General features: G+C 42.2%; 1 protein-coding gene across 1 annotated transcript; it reads right to left on the bottom strand.

The window, feature by feature from the left end:
* Positions 1-729: 729 nt before the first annotated feature.
* TWIST1 (twist family bHLH transcription factor 1) lies at positions 730-3,003 on the bottom strand. Its single transcript, XM_004467955.5, has 2 exons — positions 1,937-3,003; positions 730-1,394 (listed from the first exon to the last, which is right to left on the bottom strand). Exon 1 carries the CDS (start codon positions 2,968-2,970, stop codon positions 1,978-1,980), a length of 993 nt encoding a protein of 330 aa, XP_004468012.2. The 5' UTR covers positions 2,971-3,003; the 3' UTR covers positions 730-1,394; positions 1,937-1,977.
* Positions 3,004-16,693: the final 13,690 nt, after the last annotated feature.

Genomic DNA, 16,693 nt, shown 5'->3' with positions numbered 1-16,693 from the left:
GTACTGAGAATTCAGGTTGTTTATTGTACTTTAACCCATAGCTATATATTCTTTTTACATAACGAAAAGCACGTCTCTCAAAAGGAAAGCACTAACATGGGAAACTAGTCTTAGTGTTAGCTTTTCTGTTTTAGCAATCATCACACTTGATGTCACTTTCATTCATGAAAAAAGATTTGAACAGATTACAAATGCAATTATCTTTTGTCTGCTAGATAAAACGTCATTATTTTCCAAGCGTTTGTATTCATTCAAATGTGTGTGCATAGACAGGCAGATAATTTACATAACACTTTTATCTACCCTCTCACTGAGATGAACCTACTATTTTAAAGTCCTTGCGAAGAGTGAAGGTATGACAAATACATACAAATCCAGAGGAAGTAGAGCTGGTTTCATACTTATTGACATTTAACTGTTTTACAGGTACCACCCCAAAAAAGTAAGCAAGAGAAGTGACTAACAAATTTGTAAGTTTTTGCTGTTTGAGCACTTGATAAGAAATGAATGAGAGAAGCTTCCAAGCCCACTGAATACCAAAGTGGAATAATAAAGCTGTCTTTTTAAATAAGTTGCCTGTGCCTGTCAGTAGCCAGTTTATTTGGGCTTTTAACAGCTTTGTTTATATTAGTGTCCCCTCCTCCCTCCTGGGTGCCTCTAGAGTTAAACAAGCAGGTATTTACCTTCAACTTAATCCTGAGTTTTAAAAATATAGACCAAACTCTAAGGTTCTTAAAATTTTCAACCATATTTATTTATTGCAGAAAAATAATATACAAAGTTATTTACAAAACAATCATAAAAATATGAATGCATTTAGACACCGGATCTATTTGCATTTTACCATGGGTCATCAATAAATAAATAGAATGTTGTTTTTTGTATTTTAAGTTTTTTTTCCCTCAGAGGAAAAATGAAAAAAAGGAATTAACTGACTATGATTTTGCAGGTCAGTTTGATCCGAGGATTTTTATTTCTAAAGGTGTTCTTAAAATTTCCTCTGATTGTTACCATTTTAAAATGGAGAAAGTCCATAATGATGCCTTTCCTTTCAGTGGCTGATTGGCACGACCTCTTGAGAATGCATGCATGAAAAATTAAAAATAAAAACATTCTTCGTCAAAAAAAAAAAAAAAAAAGGAACACAAACAACTGTTCAGACTTCTATCAGAATGTAGAGGTGTGAGGATGGTGCCGCTGCCCGTCTGGGAATCACTGTCCACGGGCCTGTCTCGCTTTCTCTTTTAAAAGTGCGCCCCACGCCCTGTTTCTTTGAATTTGGGTTCTGCTCTTCTAATTTCCAGGAAAATCTTTGGCATATATAATTATTTTTAGTTATCCAGCTCCAGAGTCTCTAGACTGTCCATTTTCTCCTTCTCTGGAAACAATGACATCTGCAAAAACCCAGAGGGGGGGGGGGGAAAGTTGGTTATTGTTTAGGTCTCTGTGGCCGTTTTCTAAGTCTATTAAGCACTGTTCTTATCACCACCACGGAAAAATTACGTTGAACAACCTGGAAGGATTTCAGCCCAAGGGCAAGAGGAAGTGGGTGGGCGGAAAAAAGGAGGAGGTGGAATTTGGAAACATTTGTTTTAAGGAGAACGGCGAAATGTTAAAGCCGAACGAGAAGGTGGTGCTGGCAACACCGTCCTTACCCGTAGTCCTCGAATCTTTCCTGTCTTCCCTCCTGTCCGTCACGCACACGCACGCACACGCACACCCCTCGCAAGGGCACATCCCGCTGGGAACCGCTGTCTCTACCCGCGACCGAACTGCCACCAGGGACGCCGGGGGATGAGGTGGCGGTGCCAGGTTGGGGGGGGAAAGCTGAGAAGGCAGTGTGAAGGAGGGGAAGCAGGCGGACGGAGAGCGCGGCCTGGTCATCTGTCCGTCTGCCACCTGAGCGGCGCAGGGGCGCAGAGGCGCCGGTCCTTACCTACGTCTCTGGCCCTGCGAGGGGGTGGGGGGCTCCGCCTGCTAGTGGGACGCGGACATGGACCAGGCCCCCTCCATCCTCCAGACCGAGAAGGCGTAGCTGAGCCGCTCGTGGGCCACATAGCTGCAGCTTGCCATCTTGGAGTCCAGCTCGTCGCTCTGGAGGACCTGGTAGAGGAAGTCGATGTACCTGGCCGCTAACTTGAGGGTCTGGATCTTGCTCAGCTTGTCCGAGGGCAGGGTGGGGATGATCTTCCTTAGCGCGGCGAACGCCTCGTTCAGGGACTGCGTGCGCTGGCGCTCCCGCACGTTGGCCATGACCCGCTGCGTCTGCAGCTCCTCGTACGACTGCGGGCTCCCGCCGCCGCTGCTGCTGCCGCCGCCGCCGCCGCCGCCCGCGCCGCCGCAGCCCGCAGACTTCTTGCCGCGCTTGCCCTGGGCCGGACTGCCCGGCTCGTCGCCGCCTCCGACGCCCCCGCCCGCGGCCCCGCCGGGCCCCGCGCCGCCCGCGGCGCTGCGCCGGCTGCTGCGCCGCTTGCGTCCCCCGCGTTTGCCGCTCGGCGGCTGCTGCCGGTCCGGCTCCTCCTCGCTGTTGCTCAGGCTGTCGTCGGCCGGCGAGACTGGCGAGCTGGACACGTCCTGCATCATCTCTCGGGCGGCGACGCGCGGCCTCGCGGGCCCGGGGCAGAGGAGGAGAGCGGGGCGCCTCAGCCCGCCAGCTTCCCCCGCGCGCGGCGCCGGCCGGGGCGGTGCGGCCCGCCGAGGAGGGCGCGGGAGGAGGGACCGGGTGGACCTCCGCGGGGAGGGCGCGCGGGAGAGGCGGGGAGGGAGGCGGGCGGGGGAGGGGACGGTGTGGATGGCCCCGAGGTCCAAAAAGAAGGCGCCCAGCGGCCGCACGCACACCCCCGCTCGGCCTCCTCGAAAAGCCGCCGGTGCTGGCGCGCCCGCGAGGTGTCTGGGAGTTGGGCGAAAGCTGCAGACTTGGAGGCTCTTATACCTCTGTGCAAGCGGAAAGTTTGGGGGCAGCAGTGTCATTGGCCTGACGTGGGGAGGAGGGACTTTTCGAAGTTTTATAGGAAAGTTTCCGCTTTCCAGCCCCCCTCCCCCGTCCCCACCCCCCACACTCGGGGTCTGACAATTCGTCCTCCCAAACCATTCAAAAAGGACCTGGCCCGGGCGGCCGGCCCCATCCGCCCGCCTCCTTGCCTTCCTGCCCCTTCCTTCCCCACAGCCCTCCGCGGGCGGGCGCGGGGTGATTTCCTTCCGCGTCGGAGCGCGCGGGCTGTGCCCCCGCACCCGAGCGCAGCGCGGGGAAGCAGCCGGAGGACCGGTCCGGGCTGCGGCGGTGGCCCCGCCCGGAGCGGCTGTGACAGCAGCGGCGACGGCAGCTTCTACTCAGTGGGTGATGTCTCATCTCGCCCTAGTTCCGTCTAGTTCCGTGGGGCCGGTATGGGACTGCTGGGTCGTGGGCAGTGGCAAGAAAACTGGTAATTGCGGCGCCCACCCGACGGACAGGTAGAGGGACTCCCCCGGAGTCCCTTGAGCCGAATCGCCGGGGCCCGGCCCTGAGGTCGTGGGCGTTTCTGAAGACGTGGCCGCGCCGCGGGGGCTGCGGATCTGGGTCTGGCATGCTCTCTCACCCCCTTCCCGAGAAGCTTGTGGGCCTGCCTTTTTCTCTTCACGGTGACCCAATCTAACGCCTCCCAGCATCCAAAGGGCGACGCCTCCGAAGGTGCTAGAAAGTGGCAGAAGTTGATTCTCGCTCGGCAGGCAGCCCGGCCCTCCGGGAAGGGAGCGGAGCCCGAGGGTCCCGGCGCAGAGCCCTCGCCACGGCTGGGATCGCCTGCCTTGCCAGCCCAAGGAGAAGGGCCTGTGGACATTTCATCCCCACGCCCCTAAATAAGGCCCCGCAGTATGACCTCCGAGGATCAGCTCGTGAGAGAGGGGAGGGGGCTTCGACAGCATCAGGGCACGCAGGGATGCCCTCTGAGAGCCCCCCTTGCCGCCTCCTCGGGAGGTCTATCGGGCAGTTATGCTTCCTGCGCCCCAACCGCATTCCAGTTACTTGGACGCTTGCAGTGTAAGCATTTCTACGTAATAAGTTAAAACGAAGAACCTAAGGAGTGTGTTATGCAGATTTTGGCAAATTGGAAGCAGCAGTAAGAACAAAGTTGTTGAGCTGGAAGGGAAGCCGCCGTGGAAAAGAAGCCCATTGTTGAAACGCTATACTTTTTTTTCCTTTTCTTTTATGGAACGAGTTGAGTGGTCGAATGACCATTTCATGTTCAGCTCTTATGTTGCAAAGCAAACCTGGGGCCGAAGTCAGTAGCGTTTGGGGACAAATTGGGGGGGGGGGGGGGCGCAAGAGCTGTGTGCCCCGCGCTCTGGTGCCCCGGGCCGTGTCCAGGAGGAAGTCCGCCCGCGAGCTACCCAGTCGGGACTCGAAAAAGCGTCTTTTTCTAGGCGGTACTGGGGGTCGCAGCCGCGGTGTCCCGAGGTAGCGGGAGCCCAGGCGACGCCGTGGGCAGGCCACGTGTCGGTGCCCTGCTGAGGCGCGCAGCCCGGACCCGGAAATCCTGGGCTCTGGAGCTCCTGGGCCCGCGGAAGGGCTAGCCTCCTGGGGGAGGTGACGGGGAGAGGCCTCCCTACCGCGGTGGGGAGGCTAACCGAGCTTTGCTCTCATGAGAGGGGCGATCTGCAGGGCACCATTTTAACCAAAATATTCAGAAACAATGACCACAGCGTGCCAAAAGGCCTCATTTGCGGGCCTTTGTCATATTTTTAAATGACAGGCTGTCTGAAAATCAGATTCTCCTTGATCTCCGCTTCCAATAGCTCACACAGTTCTCCCCCAAACAAAGTGCGTTCGAATACGTTTCCCCTGGTGTTGGCATCTTCCGCCCACAAATTTTATCCCTTGGAAGCAGTTAGAGAATAAGGTAGTCTGCTCCATTCTCCACTGCGTTCTCCTTTGTAAAATCTGACTTGCAGATTATTCCGCAATTCTTATTTCGAACGTGGCTGCAGTTTTTTTTCACCCTTTGCGATGTCGCGTGTTTTTGTCCTCCGATTAATCTCAGAGCTTATTTTTGCTTTGTTTCCCCTTTAGCTGAGTTTTCAAAATTAAATAAAGAGAGCGAGTGATTGGACTTTTTCCTTTGTGACTCTGAGTAAGCAAGAGAGGAAAGCGTGGGAAGTGCGGGTAAAGTGTAAAAGAAATCTTACCTGACCAGGGGGAATTGGTGGAACTGGGAGGGAGCAGGCAAGCTAGATGAGAAACCGAGTCCACACAGCGCAGTCACCTAGGGGCCACTAGCCTGCCTGATTTGCAAAGTCATCAATCTTGAAGACTAGTTCTTAACAAGTGAGCCCAGCTCTTTTCCTGGCACTGAACTTCCAGAGGATGAAGAGCTCCTCCTGGCCATCAGGTCCAGTGCTGGAGGTTCGCTCCGGATAACAGGATGCTTAGAGAGGGTTTGAAATAAATGACCTAACCAGAACGGGTAACAATTAATGACTGTAGTTCCCTGAAGTTTTTCTTCAGTGCTTCCAAGGAATGGTGTTTGGAGTCCCGTCATTTGAGTTCTCTACTTAAGTAAACTTTGAATGTTACTTTTCTGCGCTGAAGTTTGTAGCTTGACAATGTCTGGGACTTGATTCTCCCTGCTTTCCAAAGGCTGTATCCTCATGGCCCAACTGTTCACTCTGCTTGTCTGTAGCTATGTACCTCACCTGTTATCTAATATTTTTCTTACCCACACATGCTGGCACAGAGGTCGATCCCTTTTTAATGTTGCTGAGTAAAAATAAATATAATTCTGGATATCTCCATATATGCAACAAAAATTGTAACTTCCACAGTCTTCAATTCAAGATATGAAAGCTCACCTCACTCTAAAATCCTGATTTCAGTCTCTTAAATTAAAACAGCCTTAGAAATTTCCCTTTGGCGGTGAACTCAGCCTGCCTTGAAGGATGGCCAGTGGAGTACTACCTTCTCTGGAAATACTGGATTAATTGCGATAAAATAATTTCATCTATTTCTAAAATAAAGTCCCAGAAAAAAAGAGTTTTAACTGACAAAAAAGTTTGTCTTTTGTACTTGGATAATTCAAAATGAGCTTTGTTTTCAAACTGCCAACTTGGCATGTTTGCAGACCTTCCTGAGGAATGTGTGCTGTGTTGAAATTTGACAAAACAAAATACTGTTAGAAATAACAGGAATTTTCATATTGAGCGTATGCAATAAGGATGTAAGTACCCTTGCAGTTTGAATATGCACTCACATTCTCTAAGCAATAGTTATAGTTACTTCTAGGTAAGGAAAAGAACCATACAGTGAAGAATTTTTTGCAAGGTGGTAAATTTTGGAGTTTGCCCTTGCAGGAGAGGTGAGTATTTGAATCTGTTCCTACTCTTTTCTTTCTCCTTAGGCTTTAGATGACCTGCCACCTGTTTCTTGGCTTTGAGTTCTGTGGAATAATTTCTCCAAATTGCAGAAATAAAACCCAGGAACATTCACACAGAAGAGGGCGCAAGTTGGAAAAGGCTGCAATTGAGTGGCCCTCAGAAGAGGTTGTGCAGGTTAGATTTCATCTCGTTTGAACACTCCACCCCGGTATTGCCCAGTTAAGTATTTAAAATGAACATTTCATCAAAGTGGAAAATAAAGTCTATGTCAGCATGAGTGGCTTTGATAACTCCTTGACAAAGCAGCTTCTTCATCAGGGACATAATCTTGATGGTGTTTGAAGTCCCCTGTCCTAAATTAAACCTCACTATCTTTTTAATGAGTGATTTGTTTATTGATGAATTTAACAGATTCTACCTTTCACTTTCTGAATTTCTTTAAGAATAAGGAAATACAATTTTAAAAGTTGAGACTTTCAATCCAGAAATAAAAATTTTAAAAACGTAAAACACAGAAATGGAGGTGCCAAGAGTACCTCAAATGAACCAACTAGCAAATCAAGTTTTCAAAAATAATCTGAAATATCTGAGGTCTGCACTCCAAATGAGGATGGAATGAGGAGATATGCTTAAACTGTAGAGAGAGCAGGATCAGAGAAGGGAAAAGTATGAGTCTTGAAGAGACTTTCTAGTTTTCTTTTTTTTTTTTAAATGGATTCCCTGCCCCCCCCTCTTGTGGCTTGCTTGTTGTCTGCTCTCTGTCCATTCGCTGTGCGCTTGTCTGTGTTTTTACTTGTCTCCCTTTTTGTTGCATCACCTTGCTGAGCTGGCTCTCTATGGCGCTTGCAGGCAGGCGGCTCTCCGTATCGTGCGGTCTAGCCTGCCTTTACAAGGAGTCTCTGGGATACGAACCCGGGGCCTCCCATATGGCAGACAGGGGCCACAGCTGCTTGCCTAGTTTTCTTTTTTGAAATCTTTATAAAGTAAAGATACAAAATGTAGTACTTTGTGTCTAGTTTCTTTCACATAGCATTATGGTTTTTTTTGACTGATATTAACATTTTCTAGTATATAGTAATATATTTATATGTAATATATGGTAATATTTGTTCAGTTTCAATGAAAAGTGGTCTTAATATATGCAATTTTACCTATATTCATATTTCACATGAGGTTTTACTATACTATACAGTTCCATGTTATATTTTTTAGCTTTCATTTTAGTAATATACATGACTTTAGACTTTCCCTTTAAACTACTTTCATTCCCACATAATAGTACTGCTAGTTACAAACTTTATGTTGGGCTTTCCTCTTTTCTATTCATTTTCAAAGATTAACATGTCATTTTTACCAATTCTGCACAAGCCAATCCTCAGCTTTCCATTTTGTAAACTCATTCTATTTTCTGGTGACCCATATTCAAGTTATTAATAGTAACTGCATGAGATTACACAATATATTTAGTTCATAGTAGCGCAGTCATATAGTATTTGTCAATTTGTGTCTGGCTTGCTTCACTCAACATAATGTCCTCCAACCTCATCCATGTTGTCACATGCTTTACAACTTCATTTCTTACAGCTGCATGGTATCCCATTGTGTGAATACACCACAGTTTGTTTATCCATTCATAGATGGATGGACATCTGGGTTGTTTCCAACTTTTGTCAATGTGAATGATGCCACTATGAACATAGGTGGCATATGTCTGTTCATTTCACTGCTCTCAGTTCTTCTGGGTATATATCCATTAGTGATACTGATGGTTAATGTGGCAAATCTATATTCAACTTCTTTAGAAACTGCCAGACAGTCCTCCACAGTGGCTGTACCATTCTGTGTTTCCACCAACAGTAAGTGTTCCTACCTCTCCACATCCTCTCCAATATTTGTAGTTCTCTGGCTTTTTAATAGTGTCCATTCTGATAGGTGTGAAATGATATCATATCTCATTGTAGTTTTATTTGATTTCCTTAATTGCTAGTGGCGTTGGATCTTTTTTAAGGTTTTTTTTTTTTTCCCATTTCACTATTTTCTTTAGACAAATGTCTATTCAGGTCTTTGGCCCATTTTTTAATCAGGTCATTCATCTTTTTGTTGTTGAGTTGTAACATCTCTTTATATATCATGGATTTTAAACCCTTAAAGGACATGTGGTTTACAAATATTTTCCCCCATTGTGTCAACTGCCTTTTTACCCTTTGACAAAGTCCTGTGAGATGCAAAAGTGCTTAGTTTTGAGGCAGTCCAATTTATCAATTTTTTCTTTTATTGTACATGCTTTGGGTATAAGGTCCAAGAAACCAACACCTACCACAAGATCTTTAAGATGTTTCCCTACATTTTCTTCTGGTAGGTTTATGGTCCTGGCTTTTATATTTAGGTCTTTGATCCTGAGTTGATTCTTGTATAGAGGTCCTCTTTAATTCTTTTCGTTATGAATATCCAGTTCTCCCAGTACCATTAGTTGAAGAGACTGTTTTGTCCCTTTAACATGTACTTGGAAGGTTTGTCAAAAAACAGTTGAGGTAGAGGAGAGGGTTTATTTCTGTACTCTCAATTATATTCCACTGATTGATGTGTCTATATTTATGCCAAATACAGTGCTGTTTTGAACACTGTAACTTTGTAATATGTTTCAAGGTCAGGCAGTGAAATTCCTCCCAAGTTGCTCTCCTTGTTCAGAATACTTTTGGCTATTCAGGTGAACTTTCCCTTCCAAATAAATTTGGCAATGGCTTTTTCTATTCCTGTAGAGTAGGCTGTTGGAATTTTGATTGGTATTGCATTGAATCTGTAAATTAGTTTGGATAGGATTGCCGTCTTCATGATATTTAGTCTTCCAATCTTTGAACATGGAATGTCTTTCCATTTGTTTAGGTCTTCATTGAATTCTTTTAGCATTGTTTGTAGTTTTCTGCCTATAAGTCCTGTACTTCTTTGTTTAAATTGATTCCAAGTATTTGACTCTGTTACTATTGCAAATGGAACTTTCCCCCTGATTTCCTCTTCATATTGTTCAGTACCAGTATACAGAAACATTACTGATTTTTGCATGTTGATCTTGTATCCTGTCACTTTGTGGAACTCTATTAACTCAAGTAGCTTTGTTGAAGACATTTCAGAATTTTCTAAATATAAGATCATGTCATCCACAAATAGTGAGAGTTTTACTTCCTTTTTTCCTAATGGGATGTCTTTTATGTATGTATTTTTCTTGTCTAATTGCTCTAGCTAGAACCTCTAGTACAATGTTGAATAACAATGGTGACAGTGGGCATCCGTGTCTTGTTCTTAATCTTAGAGAAAAAGTTTTCAACTTTTCTCTATTGAGTATGATGGCTGTGGGTTTTTCATATATGCCTTCTCTTGAGGAATTTTCCTTCTATTCCTTTCTTTTGAAGTGTTTTAATCAAGAAAGGATGCTGGATTTTGTAGAATGCTTTTCCAGCCTTGATTGATAGGATCATGTGCTTTTTTCCCTTCAATTTGTGTAATGTGATGTATTACAACGATTGATTGTCTTATGTCAAACCAGCCTTGCATACCAGAAATAAGTCCTACTTGGTCGTGATGTATAAGTCTTTTGATATGCCCCAGGATTTTATTTGCAAGTACTTTGCTGAGAATTTTTGCATCTGTGTTATTAGAAAGATTGGTGTGTAATTTTCTTTTCTTGTAGTGTCTTTATCTGATTTTGGTATTAGGGTGATGTTGGCTTCATAAAAGGTGGTGGGTAATTTTCCCTCCACTTCAATTTTTTGAAAAATTTTAAATAGGATTGAGTTAATTCTTCTCAAAATGCTTGGTAGAATTCACCTGTTAAGCCATGTGTCCTGGACTTTTCAACAAAGAAAAGAGATTTCTTTGTTGATTTTTGATGACTGATTCAACTGTATTAAATGTGATTGGTTTGTTAAGTCCTTGCATTTCTTGTAGCATCAGTGTAGGTTGTTAGTGAATTTCTAAGAATTTGTCCATTTCATGTAGGTTGTCTTTTTTGTTGGCATACAGTTTCTCATAATATCCTCTTATGATCCTTTTTATTTCTGTGGGGTCAGTCGTGACTTTGCCCCTTTCATTTCTGATTTTATTTATTTGCACTGTCTTTTTTTTCCCTCTTTGTTAGTCTAGCTAGGGATTTTGTCATTTTGTTGATCTAAGAAAAACAGCTTTTAGTTTTGTTGAATTTTCTCTCTTTTTTTTTGTTCTCATTTTCATTTATTTCTGTTCTAATCTTTATTATTTCTTTTCTTATGCTTGCTTTGGGATTGGTTTGCTATTCTATTTCTAATTTCTCTAGTTGTTCAGTAAATCTTTGATTTTAGCTTCTTTGTCCTTTTTTAATGTAGGCATTTAGATTTCCCTCTCAAGACTGTCTTCACTGTATCCCCTAAGTTTTGATAAGTTATGGTCTTATTTTCATTCATCTCAAAATATTCATTTATTTCATTTGCCATTTCTTCGATGACACACTGATTAGGAATGTGTTGTTTAGCCTCCACACATTTGCATATTTACCTCTTTCCTGTTTATTATTGATTTCCGTTTCATTCCATTATGATCTGAGAAGGTGCTTTGTATAATTTCAGTCTTTTTATATTTATTGAGAGCTGCACTGTGACCTTACATGTGTTCTATACTGGAGAAAGATCCTTGGGCATTTGAGAAGAATGTATAACCCACTGAGTTTGTATGCAACATTCTGCATAAATCTGTTAGGTCTAGCTCATTTATCATATTGTTCAAATTCTTTGTTTTCTTGTTGATCTTCTGTCTAGTTGTTGTAGCTAATGATGTGAGTTGTGTTGAAGTCTCCAACAATTATTGTAGAGATGTCTCCTTTTCCCTTCAGATTTGCCAGAGTTTGCCTCATGTATTTTGGGGACCTCTGATTACCTATTTATGACTATTATCTCTTCTTGGTGGTTTGTTCCTTTTATTATATATAATGATCTTCTGTATCTTTTATCACTTTTGTATTTCAAGTCTGTTTTGTCCAATATTTATGTAACTACCCCTGCTCTTTTTTGGTTACTATTTATGTGGAGTATCTTTTTACCACCTTTCACTTTCAGCTGGTTTGTATCCCTAGGTCTAAGTTGAGTCTCTTGTAAGCAATATATGGATGACTCATGGTTTTTTTAATCCATTTTGTCAGCCTATGTCTTTTGATTGGAGAGTTTAATCCATTCACATTCAGTGATATCACTGTGAATGCATTATTTACTCCTACCATTTTATTCTTTGATTTTCATATGTCATATCTAATTTTCATCTGCCTTTTTTCTTTTGGTTACCCTTTTCTCTATTATTTCTTCTATACTCTCCTCCAAGCCTCTCTTTTGTCTTTTTCTTTCAGGCTGCAAGGCTGTCTTGTAATATTTCCTGCAAAGGTGGATTCTTTTTTATGAGCATTCTTAGTTTCTGTTTGTTTGTGAATGTTTTAAACTCTCCTTCATATTTGAAGTACAATTTTGCTGGATAAAGAATTTTCGACTGGCAGTTCTTCTCTTTCAGTATTCTAATTTTGCCATACCACTGTTTCCCCACCTCCATGGTTTCTTATGAGAAATCTGCACTAATCTTACTGGGTGTCCCTTGTATGTGATGGTTTGCTTCTCCCATGCTGCTCTCAGAAATTTCTCTTTATCATTGTGTTTGACATTCTGAGTAGTAAGTGTCGTGGAGTAGGTCTATTTGCATTTATTCTGATTGGGGTATGCTGCACTTCTTGAACATTTAAGTTCATTTCTTTTGTGAGAGTTGGGAAATTTTCAGCTATTATTTCCTCAGATACTCTTTCTGCCCCCTTTCTCTTTTCTTCTTCTGGAACTCCCATGGCATGTGTGTTGTATATTTTATTATCATTCAGCTCCATGACCCCCTGCTCTATTTTTTTCCATTCTTTTCTCTCTTCAATTTCAGCTGTTCTGTCTTTAGTATCACTTATTCTTTCTTCTATCATTTCAATTCTGCTGTGGTATGCCTCTACTGTGTTTTTGGTCTCAATTACTGTATCTTTCTTTCCCATGAGCTCTGTTACTTATTCAGGTTTTCAAATTCTTCTTTATGCTCACTCATTGTCTTCTTTATGTCCTTTATCTCTTTAGTCATACTGTCTTTCAACTCATTAATTTCATTTTGGAAATTTGTGTGCACCTCATTGGTTAGTTGTCTCAAATCCTGCATCTCTTCTGGGGCTTTGATATATATGTTTTCGTGGGCCATTTCTTCCATTTTCTTAATATGGCTTGTAATTTTTTGCTGATGTCCAGGCATCTGATTAGAGTGGTAAGTTTACGCAGATGCTCAGTTTCTTTCTTTTGTAGGGTTTCAGTGGCAGGAGTTTGTATGTTACTGCTGTATTTTCATTCTTGGTTCAACCTGTTCTCAGTCTTTAGGATTATCCCTGTTAGTTGCTCACATCTGGGCCCTGGACCCAGTAATGGGTTGCAGACTTTCTTCCTAGGGCCTTGGAGAGGTAGACTGTAAAGGCCGGGAAAAGCATCTCTTACTTATTTAAATTTAATTTCCCCACATGCACTTCTTTGGATTGCCAGCAGATGGTGTTCTTTGGCATCCCTCTCAGTTTAATGCCCGGTAGAAGTAGGTTTCCTTCAACATGGACCGGAGGTAATTCAACATGTGACAGGCAATTCAAACTGTCTCAGGGGCAGTTTTCCAACCTTTGGTGGCATGCTCCTCCCTTTTCCCAGGTAGGGAATAATTCCACTCCCCTTTTTGTCCTCAACAACCAGTCCTGGTCAGTAATGAGGGAGATTTTGAGAGGGTCGGATTTCTTTAGTCCCTTGCCTGCTCCCAAGGCAAACAATGGTGTGGCCCACCCGGCCTGGGAGGTACAGCAGACCAAGTTTGTGTGTCAAAAGCTGAGTCAGCTTTAGGCTGTGTCCTTCTTTCTCCCCTTTCTTGGGAAGGTGGATCCCTGAGGCCTCCTTTGTGGCCTCCATCTCCGAGGAATTCAAAAGTGTCTCTAGTGTGGGAGAGGTTGCCAGCATTTGCAGCTGTGGCTTTTAACTCACAGTTTTGCCCTGTGATTCTTTTCCTTTGTCCCTCTCTCCTCCGGGCGGTGTCCAGCCTTCCCCTGGTGTCTTAAACCCTAGAAGATTTTTCCCTGGCCATTTCTGACTGTCCTCTAGTTATTTTTATGGAAGTGAAGAGAGTCCCTTGTCCTTCTAGTCCGCTATCTTCTTGGAAGTCCAAGTGAGGGTATTGTTTCCCTTTAGTCAGGTGAAGAGAAAGGTGGCCTTAGCCTGCTAGTTTGCCTCAAAGTTCCCTGAATAGCCCAGCAAGAAGAATTGGATTCACCTTCCTCTCTTTCTTTCTTTCTTTTTTTAACCTTTATTAGCATATTAGATGGAAGCTGGAGAGTTGGAGTCCCACCTCTACTGCCAGTTAATCTTGTTGAAAGACACTCTCACCTTACTTATTTCAAACAGTTGCTAGGAGAACACTGAAATTATGTAAGAAATACATCGTTACATAGTTATTCATAGGAGCTTTTACATGGCCACACATTTCCTACATAGTAGGCACTTTTTATGTCTTCTTTTTAATCATCTGATAACTGGCATTTAAAATATAAATCGAATGATTTACATTCTTTGATTTTCCAGTTAGCTTCCTTTCAACATTCACCTCTCTTCACTTCAAGGGATTTCCTTTTTTTAATAAATGGCTTTTCCTGAAGCCTTAATTCCTATTTCCATTATTTGGATTAGGTCTTCCTACAGAAAATATGTCGTTTTTGCCATTGACCACAAGAGGACACAATTTCCCAGAGAACTTTTTTGCAAAAGTTTATGGGCCAGAAAACTAACAAATAGTAAAAATACCACATAATTAATGGATATGATTTTTGAGATGTCTTTTAGATTTATGTCACTTTTATTAATTTGAAACATGATCAGACATGAGCTGGGATTCAAATTTTAGTTTTCTCTTGGAGATTTTATATATTTGCTCATTATTATGCATCCTGTAAGTATATTTATGAAAAGATACCAAAATCTAACTGTTGTATGTAAAGGAAATGTTTCTTTCACATTAATAGAAATTTGTGCAAAACTATCAGTGACCTGGAATTTTTCTTAAACTTAAATTTAGAGTAGTGTTTGGCAATGAAAAACAGTTTTAAAAACAAACAAATATATAGATATATGTTTGTCTTATATATATATATGACTATTTCAAAAGGACTTTGTTTGAAAATCTGAATTTAATTTGGGCATTCAGGATGTCTTTATATGGAAATTATACTTTATGTTTTGGTTTTTATTTTTTAATGTACATGATAGGTTAATAAGTAAAATTATTTTTTCAGAGATATAGACAGTAGGATATTTGAAAGTATTAATTCTTGACAGTTGCCTAGAATTATTATGCATAATCTTTGATTTAATTTAACGATCTGTTTCCTCTTACTACTACCACCTCTTAAAATGGCTTCATGTTATCTGAATATCTGTATATGTGTTACCAGAGTAAACATTTTTAAAACCATAAAACTGTACAATGCAAACATTTAACCATAATATAAACTACAGATTATAGTAAAAGTATAATTATAATCTTGTTTCATCAGAAGTACCACACTAGTGCAAAGTGTTACTAATGGGGAAAACTGCATGTGTGAGAGAGATTATCTGGGAACTCTATTCTGTGTATGATTTTTCTGTAAACCTACAACTTCAGTAATTAAAAGAAACAAATGCATAAAAACCTGAAATTATGAAAACTTAAATAGAAAAAAATATTTCAGAGCATCTGATAACTTTGTAAATTATAGTAAAGTGAATTATATTTTAACATTTATTTGGAATTATTTGACACTTCTGGTGCATTGCCATGAGAACCAGAATGGGGAATAAAAACATTTACTTTGCCTTTGTTTCTTCCTGAAGATAGATTCCTAATCACATTCTCTGAGATCTTGTTGGAGGCAATGAGCAATATTCCAAAAGACTTTGGAAATGAAGAAGAGTAAAAGACTAGAAAGAGAAAAGGATAAAAATCAGGAGGTGGCTAAGGATGAGGGACAAAATCCCAAGAGAGAGAATGAAAGGAGCTGGAGCAAGTTAACAAGAATAAGAAAGAATGAAGCTTGATCTGTAGGGAGTAAAGAGCCTCAGTGACAAGAGACAAGGGAAATTAATGAATGTAATGGGAAATATTTACCTAAGTTTCTGATCAAAGACAGTTGCATGTCCCTTGGTGTAGGCTTGTAAATTTTTACATCCCTCTCATTCTTATCCAAGTCGTAACAGAGATTAAGGATCAGGATTGATGGTATGGAACTTTTCATTAAAGATTGGTGTCCATCTGATGGGTGTGTTCTATTCTGAATTAGAATAAAACTGGTAACATGTCATTGGGCTTCAGAGTGGTGGAGGGGGAGTCATCTGGGGAAATGCCGATGTCGTTGGTCCACGAAAGCATGCTATTCACCTTGAGAGAATTTCAGAAATCCTATGTGGTTGCTTAGACTTCCAGCTCATTAGTTAGTTTCCATTTAACCTTCAAAATGGAGGTCAACTGGGACATTTACCCTGTGGCTTGGCTGGCCTGAATCAATGTCTCCCCAACTCAGATGCTTCAGATTAGGTCAGAGCTGCAGAATAGTCTTATTTATACTCACCACCTATGCAAGACCTTGGGATACTGTAAGATCCTGGCTTTGCCTTATGGTGCATTTGGAAGACCTGGTTTCTGATTTCACTGGCACTAATGAAATTCTTTTAAAGTTTAACAAAAAGGCATTGATGTCTCTAATTATAATAAATGCTCTAAGCAAAAAGATTGACCTCAAGGACAGGGGACATTAACATGGAAACAATTTTATAACATAGTGAGCTAGACAGTATGATAGATGTATGCAAAGAATGCTGAGAAAGAGCACTGAATGTAGACTGAAGTGATAAGCATGGTTTAGCCATGGGGAAATTACCTTAATGATTTGGTAGCTTCGGCCACAACTATGGCTTGACATTTAGCCCACTGAGCACCTACCAACTTTTTATCTATCATGGGTCAGAATGGATGTCAAAAACAAGGAGCCTACTTAAGACCTCATGAATATACTGGTTCCTGTTTTAGTTTGCTAAAAGCTTCTGGGAGCAATATACCAGAAATGGATTAGCTTTTATAATGGGAATTCATTAGGTTAAAAGCTTACAGTTCTGAGGCTGTGAAATGTCCAAATCAAGGCATTATCAGAAATACTGTCTTGCTGAAGGTTGGCTTCTGGCAATCCTGGACTCCTATAGCAAATGGTGATTTCTTCTGAGGTCCCTGCATTCCCCTCCTGTGCTCAGCTGTGGGTGGT

The sequence above is a fragment of the Dasypus novemcinctus genome, chromosome 5 (assembly GCF_030445035.2).
Source record: "Dasypus novemcinctus isolate mDasNov1 chromosome 5, mDasNov1.1.hap2, whole genome shotgun sequence".
NCBI lineage: Eukaryota > Metazoa > Chordata > Mammalia > Cingulata > Dasypodidae > Dasypus > Dasypus novemcinctus.
Note: the sequence above shows the minus strand (reverse complement) of the source record. Positions and strands in the feature narration are given on the sequence as shown.